Source organism: Phocoena sinus, chromosome 12, assembly GCF_008692025.1.
Source record: "Phocoena sinus isolate mPhoSin1 chromosome 12, mPhoSin1.pri, whole genome shotgun sequence".
NCBI lineage: Eukaryota > Metazoa > Chordata > Mammalia > Artiodactyla > Phocoenidae > Phocoena > Phocoena sinus.
The window spans coordinates 43,766,071-43,778,046 of record NC_045774.1 but is presented as its reverse complement, the minus strand read 5'-3'; the positions used below and the strand labels follow the sequence as shown (position 1 = coordinate 43,778,046).

Sequence of the window (11,976 nt, the reverse complement as noted above, 5' to 3'; positions counted from 1 at the left end):
CTCCCAGCATGCACCGCTCCACGCTAATCTGGGTTGCAGTGCATTCTGGGAGTCGTAGTCTTTTTTGCACCTTCCCGACAAGGTTCCAACGCCTAATTTACGAGGAGAGGGCAGGTCCTAGGGCATTACACGAATCCACAATACCCACTATCCAGGACCTGACTGAGTAGCACTCTATTACGTTATCAATAAAGGGCTTATAATGCCACAGCGTGCCAAACTCAGAGCTATGGAGGATGAAAAAGACACGTTTTTGCCTCAAGGTTACAAGATAACGCTACCTTGATCCCTGAATTAAAAATATGAAACAGCTCTTGGGATTTAAAAAATACAATAGCAGAATTTTTAAAAAGACATCAATGGAGAGCTGTAGGATAACCCAAAAAAATTCTCAGAAAAGAGAACGAAAAGAACAAGAGATGGAAAACAGAAATTTCTTCGGGGAAGGAATCGTGTTATTTATCTTGCATATTCTGTGCCTAACACTACCTGTAGAAAACAGTCTGTTTTCAATACTGCTTGTTCAACCCCAGGGTGGATTACAAGGCTATATATGTGTTATAATAATTTAGAGTACTTTATCTGGAGTTATTTATTTCATATATCAGTGACTACTTTTTTGTCAAAAATCCACAGATGTTACAGAATACAAAAATTTAAATAAATAGCTAACTGAAACGCTTGAAACAAATGAGCAGAGAATGTAGGAAGGAAGGAAATAAAGCTCCATGAGGTTAAGATTTTTATCCGTTGTGTACACTGTTGTACCTCCAATATCAAACAATGCCTGGCACAGATTATGCCCTCCATCAATATACCACGTTGTAAAATGAACAAATGAATGGGTGGATGGATGGATGGGTGAGCAAACCAACGAATGAGTGAATGAAAGACTGAGAGCTGGCACGGAGGACTAGGGCAGTAGGACACACTCCTGCAACGGCAATCGCGCCGGGTTAAAATCCCGGAGTCCGGGCAGGAGCCGGCTCCCCAGTGGGTGGGTGCCGCTGGGGCTTCCGCTTCTCTCCGCCCCCTCTGCTGGTCAGTGCCGCAGCCGCCGCCGCCGCCGCCGCCGCCGCCGCCGCCGCCGCGTGCAAGGGCTTCTGGGAGGCGAGCCTTGGGGTCTCGGGTGAGGGGCGCAGGAGGCCGCCATCTTGAGTTGCGAGCCTGGTCTTCAGACTCATCGCTAGGGGCGGAGTGGTGACCCCGCTGTTACCGCAGCAGACGCCGCAGCTGGGGACTGGAAAGTCAGAGCGCCGGATAGTGCCACATTAATAGGTAAGTAGGAGTGACACTGGACAGGTTGGGTGAGCCTCGGGTTTGGTCCCTTTGGGAGCTACTAAGTCCTGAGGCCACTGTTTTGATCTACCCCTTACCCTACAAAGGGTTCAGAACCAGGCCAAGCCGGGATTTTCTCAGCTTCCCCAGAGGGAGAGAGCGGTGGCGGGGGCGTGGCAGCCGGACCTTTCTCTTGAGGAGGCGAAGTCGCGGGGAGCACTGAGCCTCTCCGAGAGCCGGGCTGGTCCTCTGAAGGAGCTTCAGGCAGAGGATCTCATCCTATCGCCGCTCTGCTCCACTGTTTTTCGGTAGTTCCTTTTTTGGTACATGGTCTTGTCAAACGTTGCCTGTCACTTCTGGGGCTCAGCAGTCTGTCCCGCGGCTCAGCTTATTAGAAGTTTCACTGTGTCCAGAATAAGGCAGGTTCGGACCCAGGGGCCTACACATGTTAGGTCGCACCCTCTACCTCTACGAGCTGCCCTCCACCAGGATGCAGGTGCCGGGAAGGGCTCAGTCCTGACGCGGGCGAGCGTGGCTTAGATGTTTCTATCTAATAGTCGGCCACCTCACTTCCAAGATGAAAATTTAATCGTGTCTCCTCGATAATGCATAAGAGATGAAAGGAGTTGAAAGCTGTTAAATGGGATAGTGATACTTCAAAAGAATATGACATGGGCATTAACTCTTCGGCTTTTTGAACACCTTTTTAAAAAAAGCCTTCTGGTTTGAGGTCTCTTAATTACAACATTCAGTGATTTATATTTTGTAAGAAAATGACTTTCCCTCTTGGTAAACAAACGGCTCTGTCCTTTAGATCTTCTGGTTGGTGCACTTTCCCCTTTGTACTGATCTTGTAATTTTACTAACAGCCACCCTAGCCCCTGGAAATGGAGGCTTTATGGAGACAAGAAATTCCGTTAATATATATTAGAAAAAGTTCGGATTCCAGTTGTTTGCCCAACATCAGCAGTTTTTCAAAGAGGAGAGTGAAAAAATAAGCTTATGACTGAAAAAAAATTCCTCTGGCTACTTTACAGTGTTTGAATAGCATTTCTTATATTTAAAATAACTTGTATGAGACAGCAGCCTTTGAAGTACAGTAGTTTTTAAAGCTATAATCCAGAGAAAGAAACAATCCCCTTGGATGAGGCCCCTTTAAAGATCATTTTCCTTGAACTTTACATCCCCTTTGAAGCAACTGCAGTGAGGATGCAGATGTTAACTAAGAGACAGGAAGTTAGTACTACAGAAGAAAAAGGAACAAATGATGTATGAGTTGTTGGGGCTAGATTTTATTTGGTTAACATTTATATTGAAAGGTTTTAATGTCATTGCCTAGACTGATGGTATTAAGGAGTAGTGTCTACTGTGTGTGTTGGGAGGCACAAGGTGATTCAGTCAGATGTGGGGAGAAAATATTAGAACTTCTGTTTGTTTACCTTTTAAAACTACTCTGTTTTTTAAAAAACTTTTCTATCTGTGAATGTATAATGGGATAGTTTATTAAGCTAGTAATACATGTATATAAATAAACATGTTGAGGATGAATTCCCAAATGTATTTTGTGTACATGGAATTCCCAAAAGTATTTTGTGTACATAGGATATGTGATCAAAAAGTTTAGAGGCCAGTGGCCTAGAAGATGCCTAATGTATAGGTGGTAAGTATATTAAAGAGGTTTATTGCTGCAAACATTTCATTTTGCTAAGATATTTTATACTGTTGAACATAATTGAGCAACTAATGTTGAAGCCCAGTTTGCTCTGTCATGAACTCTGATCTCTGTTTTTCCCTTCCAAGAGCCTAAGCTTTTATTAATGTAGCAGAATTTTTATATATGAAGTAGAGAATAATGCTAAACATTGTTATTATTAAGAAAGTTAATAATAAAAGTTCAGAAGCACAAAGTTTTACATCCTTGTGAAGTCCTCAGCCCATTCCATTCGCCCTTTAGCCCCACCACTAATGAAATTTCTCTCAATATCTTTACCAGTGACCTAATTATCAAATCTATTGCTTCCTTCCTATGGTACTTGGCTTATTGTAGGCACTTAAATTTGCTGGATAAATCAATGAATGAACAAATTGGGTGACCTGTTTTTAGTGCTACTACAACTGAAATACTCCTTTATCTTTTGAATTCCCTTCTTTTTCACGACTCTTATTTTCTTCTGATCCTCCTATTTATTTTTGGCTTCCTTTGTTCTTTCCATTTTCCACTGAAATGTGAATATCCTTAAGATTTCTCCTTTGGGCATCTTTCCTTTATAGCTCTAATGCTCTTGGATTATCATTCAGCACTCTTTTCCTGAGCTTTGACTCATTTTTAACCATCCATAAATAAAAACTTTCTGTTTGTGCCCTATGTACTGTAAATTTAACACATTTAAAATTAAAAGTCACTGTATACCATTAGAATGGCTACAATTAACAATAACAAAATTCTAACAATACCAAGTGTATAGCCAGGATACAGAGTAACAGGAACTCTTATATGTTGCTAATGGGAATGCAAAATGTTATAGTTACTTTGTAGTTTGGCAGTTTCTTATAAAATGCGAAGCATACTCATATTATTCATCAATCCTACTCCTAGGTATTTACCCGAGAGAAATGAAAACTTACTTTTACACAAAAACCTGTACATGAATGTTTATAACAGATTTATTCGTAACTGCCCTAAACTGGAAACAACCTAGATGTCCTTCAGTAAATGAATGGATAAACTGTGGTATATCTGTACAATAGAATATTACTCAGCAATAAGGAGGAATAATCTATTGATACGTGCCAACAATATGGATGACTTATAGATGCACTATGCTAAATGAAAGAAGCCAATTAAGACTACATACTGTTATTATTTCATGTATGTGGAATTCAGGAAAAGGCAGATCTATGGAAGTAGAAAACAAATCAGTGGTTGTCAGGTTTTAAGAGTGGGAGAAGGACTAATAGGAGCAGCGTGAGGAAGTTTTGGGGGGAGTTATGAAGCTGTTCTGTATCTTACTGTGTTGGTTATATGCCTGTGCATTTTGTCAAATTCATAGTACTGAAAGAGTGATTTTTGCTGTATAATTGAATGCAGTATTTTCATCTCAAAAACATGGAGGCAAGAAAACAAAACCACCAGTCTGTTCCTTTATCGGTATTCCTTATTTTGGGTTATTTTGTCCTTATACTGAAATGGCTCACACTAAAAACCATGGAGTCATACTCAACTCCTTTTTCTTCCTTACTGCATATTCCTTACATTCATTTGGCCTCTAATTCTTATTGAATCAATTTCTGAAATGTTTCTGGAATCAATCTGTCTTCTATATTTTTCAACGCAGCTACTAATATAGTTTAGGTCTTTATCATCAAAGCTTGAAACAACCTTCACTTTAATTTCTTTAATTCTATTCCTTAGGATCAAGTCCAGATTTCTCAACCAGATTGCAGGAAGCATATGTTTTCTTACCTACCTTTCCAGCTTTATCTCCTGCCCCTTCTCCCATGCATCCTCTTGTTCAGGTACACTTGATTTCTTACTGTTCCATGTTTATGCCAGGCTTCTTCATGAATTCTGTGTTTACATATATTCCCTCTGTCTGACATACTTGTTCCCTTCCTTTTCCCCTTTCATCCTCTTCCCTGGCAAATTCTTGCTCATCCTTAAGACAGGATAACTGGGAAAACTTTCAGAACTCCCTAAGGCACAGTTAGTTTCTGTGTCTTCTGTGCTCTCGCAGGATTTAATGCTTATGTATTAGTGTACTTTACTACTTAAAATATAATTTGCCAGTTCATTAATCTAGCTCTTCTATATCAGGAACGGCATATAAATGCCCATCTCTCCTTCTCTCCTGTTTACTTCATAAGTGCTAATTGATTACAGCATTCTCTCTGCCTATACATGGGTATGTCATCAGAATTTATCAGAATAACATTCTAGATAGGCATTAATTATCTCTCATATTAAATTCAAATTGAAACCCTGCTTTAGACTGATTTTTTTAATGTGTAAATGCAGGATAGGTTATAGTATTAGTAATTTTGTATTTGTTTCCAATAATACCAAAATATTAATATAATACTAAGAAGTGTTTATAATTCTTTTTCTAAAACTATTATATATATTCAAATATACAATTTTATGTTTATATAAAATATATATTTTAAATGTACTTATTAAAATGTTTATATAAATGTTAATTTTTAAAAAACATTTATAATAAAACTACTTAAAAATAAAGTAGAAGTATTTCAGTATTTTAAAAGAACTAATTATACTCTAGTACTGAAAACTGGTAAGGCAGTCATAACTCAGGTCATGACCTGTGTGGCTTTAGTTCTTTAGGCAGTGCCTTAAGTAAATGAAAGAAGACAGACCCCAATAAATATGTGAGGTGTGCTTACTGAAGCCTGATACCATATTTTATTGAAAATAAGACAATTCATTGCTGGTTATTTCTTGATCTTTCCATAAGCTGTAATTTAGAAGTTTTTTACCCAACTATTTCATGATTAGTTCCTGGCTGACAGTAATTTTAAGATGCATCTCACTTACAGAAAGTTTAAAATACCAGGGATGGGGGAGTGCATCTCAGAATCAGTTAGGGTATTGAATTAGGGTAATGACTTTGTGTTTAGACCAAAATCTATTATTTGATAGTTAAGTTCTAAAATATTTGGTCATTTTGCTCCAATTTTGATATGGCGGTGAAGAAATGTATTCTTTGTACATAATTTTCAGAATGGGTTTTGTTGGTCTATTTAATCCATGAGCCTGAATTTAATTGCCCTAGAGTAAACATCTTGTGTTGTTTTGAGAGTTATCAGTATCTGTTTTCTTCTCTCCTAATCTTAAGATGCCATGGCTAGTCCAGGGAAAGATAACTATAGAATGAAAAGTTATAAGAATAAAGCCCTAAATCCCCAAGAGATGCGTAGACGAAGAGAAGAAGAAGGAATACAACTTCGAAAACAAAAAAGGGAAGAACAGGTAGGTGTTTTAAAATATTTAATTCTGTTAACATAAAAACATTATATAAAGAGTTTAGAAGTAGTATTATTATTGCTGCTAATTTTTAGATAATTTTAAATGAAAAATATGTTTTAGGAAATTGAATATGGGTAAATATATATTTTAGTTTATTAGGCTCCAGTAATAATATTAGCAAATTCACGAATCAGAATCCTGTGCTATTTTTAATCACCAGCAAGAATGGCTTCTCCTTTCCATTGATAAACCTTTTACATTAATATTTCTGCTCCAGTGCTAAGAAATTTTTACTCTTGAGCCTATTTAGATCACTTCCACTTGTCATTGTAAAATTTGCCCCCTAAAAAAAGTTAATTGTATTCATTTGTTGCTTTATGATTTTCATAGCTCTTGCCCCTAAATTAATTATAATCATTTTCCTATGCTATTCATACTGTTCCTCCTATAGTCTATCAGGCAGACCTCTTAGCCTTCTCTGTTTGAACTTTATATATGTGACATAAGGAATAGAAAAATTAAAAGAATGCATCTCAACATTTTTCATTCCAGGATATACCTAAATTTAGGAGTATTCATAAATAATTAGGAGGGTATGGTCCTTACATACATGAATTAAAACTAATGTGTAAAAAGGACTAGCAATGAAGAAAGTAGAAAAAGGCCTGTTTTGGAAATATGACTATTTGTTGTTCCCCTATTTGTAGTAGCTAACATAGTCTCTACTATATTACAGTAGGTACTCAAAAAAAAAAATCTCTTGAATAAATGAATAGAAAGAGAACTGTGTACAGACTGAGGAACAGCAGAATTTATTTAGCTATCAAAAAGTATGTGATACCAGATTTTTTTCGTCAATTTTGATTTATGAGATGTACCTATAAATCTTTCTCAGTGACCTGACCATGTCTCTTTCCTCCTCTGTTTTTTTTCTTTATATTCACTCCTGAGTTAATAAGCATAGGGTCCTCTTTCCTGAGAGCTGCTCTCTATTCCTTGTTAATCTAATATACTAACTCTGTTAATATACCACATTATCTCACTCATATAACAGATATGCTTTTTAACTAAGATTTTCTTCTTAGACATCTCATAATTTAGTATAAGCATATGTGGTTTTCCAAGTGCTGAAAAATATAAATGTGTACTCTGTTTATGCTATTAGACATTGGTAAAAGACCTGAGATTAAGAAGCAGTCTACAGGACAAGAGCTAATTTAGCCCCAAAACTACTCATAAATTTGTTATGGTATGATGATTAAGAAATACTAAAATATTCAGAATTTTGAATGATAAAATTATTGTTTTGTTCAGTAAAGGAAAAATATAATTCTATGGGAATTTATTTTATGGAAAGCTCAATATATTGTTATTTCTCTTTATTACAGTTATTCAAACGCCGAAATGTCTCTTTGCCCAGAAATGATGAATCTATGTTAGAAAATCCTATCCAGGATCCGGATATCAGTTCCACTGTACCCATTCCAGAGGTAGATATTACAAAAATGTATTTCAAATTATATTTCAACAGTATTACAGAGATGATACAGCAAAATTACTAATGCAAAATATTTAAATAACAATTGTATTTTCTGTGTTTTAGGAAGAAGTTATTACCACAGATATGGTTCAGATGATTTTTTCTAATAATGCTGATCAACAACTAACAGCAACACAGAAATTTAGAAAGCTGCTTTCTAAAGGCAAGAATTATTTTCAGTATGCTTATTTGATCTTACAAGAATTTGTAGTACAGTTTTATTTATTATATTTTTTTATTTCAGGGCACTTTCTTTGCCAGTAGGTCTTAATTTTTCTCTAAAATATATTTTTAAATAACATCTCTTTTTTAAACATTATATTATCAAAGTAACACATGTTGATTGTAGAATATCTGCAAATATAAAAGGATTTAAAGAAGCAAATATAGTCCCAAATTAGTCCCATTGCCAAGAAAGAAAGTTAGAAATACATATTTTTAAATTCCTGTAGAAATACTTTTCAGACTTTAAAAATTTTTTATTTTATTTATTTTTTTAAATTGAAAGTCTAGGGCTTCCCTGGTGGCGCAGTGGTTGAGAGTCCCCCTGCCGATGCAGGGGATACGGGTTCGTGCCCCGGTCCGGGAGGATCCCACATGCTGCGGAGCGGCTGGGCCCGTGAGCCATGGCCGCTGGGCCTGAGCGTCCGGAGCCTGTGCTCCGCAACGGGAAGAGGCCACAACAGCGAGAGGCCCGCGTACCGCAAAAAAAAAAAAAAAAATTGAAAGTCTAGAAATAAACCCATACATCTGTGGTCAAAATCAGTTGATTTTTTTTTTTAATTAATTTATTTATTTTCAGCTGTGTTGGGTTGCAGCGAGCAAGGGGCTACTCTTCGTTGTGGTGTGTGGGCTTCTCACTGCGGTGGCTTCTCTTGTTGTGGAGCACAGGCTCTTGGTCAGTGGGCTTCAGTAGTTGTGGTGCACGGGCTTAGTTACTCCGTGGTATGTGGAATTTTCCCGGACCAGGGTTTGAACCCGTGTCCCCTGCATTGGCAGGTGGATTCTTAACCACTGTGCCATCAGGGAAGCCCTCAGACATTTTTTTAACATCAGAGCATGACTGTAAAATGAATAATCAATCAATCAGATATTTTTTTCCGAACTTTTAAAAATTTAATTTGTATTTTATGTTGGGGTATAGTTGATTTACGATGTTGTGATCACTTCAGCGAAGTGATTCACCAAATTTTGATTATCATAAGCAAAGCTACATAAATCCTTGTATAACCTAAAGCTTCCTTAGTATGAATTTATAAAAGTGAAATCGTGGGTCAAAGGGCATAAACAGTGTATTAATTTACATTCCCATCTTTAGTTTGTGCAGATATTCATTTCACTATATTCTTACCAACACAGCTATCTTTAAAAAAAAAAAGATGGTTATATAATAGTGCTTATAGTGTGGCAGTTTTTGAGCACCTAAGTTGAATATTTTTTATTATTGACCATTATAATTTATAATTTGCCTATTTATGTTATTTATCCAATATTACATTGAGTTTATAAAAATTCCTTATTAAATAAAAATTTAACCCTTAGTCTATCTCATCTTTCATACATGGAATTTATAGGATTAGTAATTCTAATTATATTGAGCTGTATACATGAACTGATAAGATTTTGAAATTGCCCTTGGCTAGCTGCCGTATCTTCCTGAAAGACAAAATTTAGTAATGTATGAGGAATAAAAGAAATCTTGTGTTCAGTTCAGCACAGATTACAGGCTATTACCTTTGCTTTCTTATTGTAGTTCTTTTTCATAAGTACTTTTAATTTTCCTTTTCCATCCCTTATCTTCCAAGCAAAAGTAGCTTAGCAATGTTAGGAGACCCTATAAAATCAAGAGTAGCTTCCTCTTCCTCACCATATTCCACAGTTTTTGTTTTTTAGTTTGGATTTTTTTTAGATTAATATTTATAAATTAAAACATTAATTTAAAAAATAAGTTAAATGTATTAATAAGTAGCACATCAATAATTTTTATATTACCATATTCTCTTTTAAGATTTCTTTTTGGCATATGTATTATGTTATAACCAATTAACAGAATTAATTTAGATTTAATTGTATTTAAGAATGTTAGAGTTTGCCACCAGTTTTTACACCACAACTTCCCCATTATTGAATTCTTTAGTCATAAGATTTTATCTTCATTCCTAATTCCTCAGGGTGTTCTGTGTCTTTTAAAATATAGTATCTTTTTCATAGATTCAATGATTTTTCTGTTTCTTGTAGTGGGATTATGCTTGCCCAGGTTGGGCATATGTCAGGAATTATAGATACTTTCTTTTGCTGATTGATGTGAGTTCCTGCCAAATATTTTAGGTCTAGAAGAGTATTAGATTTACTATAATTTTCCTTGATCCATCACTGTAGGAAATATGGGGAAGGAGCTAGAACTAGAACTGGAGCTAGAAATAGAAATAGAACTCCTCTGATTTAAGTCATGATAGTGACCTTTTGCTAGAATATGTTATTTACTTCCCTATCATGGCCACTCTTATAGATGTAAATCACAAATTATTCTTTTCTTCAATACCAGTTTTGTTTCTCCAAGGCTTTTTTGTTGTGGATGACTCTTGATTAGTCTTCAGTGCTGAAGCAGATATTCCTCTATTTTACTTATGTTTACATTGCCATATTGACTAAGTCTTCTCTGTAATAGTTCATCACCTTTATAAGATAAGGTAGGCTATTATTCTGTCAGTATAATATCAATGTAAAAGTTAAAAGTTCACGATACTTTTTAGATTACTTGATGATCCAAGCACACTTTAATTGCTTTCTTTTAGATGAAAGTAACTGTAAAGTAATTCCCCAGGAAGAGATCATATTTGGGTTCTTAAATCTATATATATATATTTGTCTATATTTCTTTATCTACATATTCAGGTAGTCTCAATACCCACTTCTCCCCACCCTCTAACTAGAAAACCAATTTTCTATGTTTACTTCCTTTTCTCAACCTCCCCTTTCTTTGCTCAAAAAGAGCAAGACAAAATTTTGTCCTTTACAAAAATAAGGGGAAAGTAGATTTAGAATTTTCTTTTGGGAAGAGAGAAAGAACTGGAAGGTAAAGATGGTAACCACAACCTAATAACTTTGTTTTGATTTTTTTTAAGATGGGAATAAAGGCATTAATAATATATATTATTTTATCTTGTTGATGTTTTATAACTATAAGAACAGTTTAAGCTATGGTCTGGAATTTACATTTTGAAGAATCCAGACTTTTCATTTAGAACACCCAAACAAAATTTTATAGTTTTAACTTTACTAATTTTGCAGAAGTCTCCCAATTTTTGAGCAAGTTAGAAAGATAGCAGATTTGTAGAAAAAAGAAAAAAAGGAAGAAAAAAGTCCATTCCTTTTTTTTTTTGCCACACCATGCAGCTTGTGGGATCTTAGTTCCCCGACCAGGAATGGAACCCATGCGGACTGCAGCGGAAGCGTGGAGTCCTAACCACTGGACCGCCAGGGAATTACCAAGAAGTCCATTCCTAAATAAATCTTTCTTAACAGTTGAGAACACGATTTCTAAGATTTAAACTGACTTAAAACTTAATAATAAGGTTTTTCTGTATCAAACAAGCAGGATTTGTAGACCTTTTATGGTTATCATTCATTTGTTAATTCTACTTATTAAACATTATTTATGATCAGTAACATACTCAAACAGGAATTAAGAAAAGGAAGAGTCAAAAGTGGAAATGAGATTTCTCTCGTGTAACCAGGTGGACAGTTAGCTCAGACAAATTTGTGTGGTGGGCACAGGGCAAGGGGAAGGAATAAGCATAGTGATATTATGAGTTTGGTTTTGTTTATGCTACATTTTAAAGAAGCTGTGGGGGAAAAATGTAACCATAAGCACTTAAAAACGTGGGACAGAATCTAGGAAAGAAGAATTTACGGGGGTTAGATTTGTGAATGATAAGTGATAACTGAATTAGCAAAATAGAAATATCTATAATAAAATAGAAATAGATTTTCTAGGAGGGGATTTCCTAGAAATAAATTTTTTAGGAGGAGAATAAATAACGGAGCAAACTAACCCGAAGGAACAACAGTGAAGAAGTTCCTGGAGAACCACAAGAGTGTATTTGTTGCTGAAGCCAAGGGAGGAGAAAGAATTCTTGGTAGTTATATTATTGGGAGCTAAAATATCTTTGTT

At 35.6% G+C, this 11,976-nt stretch overlaps 1 protein-coding gene across 2 annotated transcripts in view; it reads left to right on the top strand.

The window, feature by feature from the left end:
- Positions 1–1,112: 1,112 nt before the first annotated feature.
- KPNA5 (karyopherin subunit alpha 5) overlaps positions 1,113–11,976 on the top strand; it is a 49,835-nt gene continuing 38,971 nt past the window's right edge. The window contains exons 1-4 of one of the 2 annotated variants that reach the window (XM_032651786.1): positions 1,113–1,278; positions 6,132–6,265; positions 7,651–7,752; positions 7,866–7,965. In XM_032651786.1, the coding sequence (XP_032507677.1) occupies positions 6,137–6,265; positions 7,651–7,752; positions 7,866–7,965 (331 nt within the window). In that variant the 5' untranslated portion in view covers positions 1,113–1,278; positions 6,132–6,136. The remainder of the gene's footprint in view (positions 1,279–6,131; positions 6,266–7,650; positions 7,753–7,865; positions 7,966–11,976) is intronic. The other variant, XM_032651788.1, reaches the window with a different exon arrangement.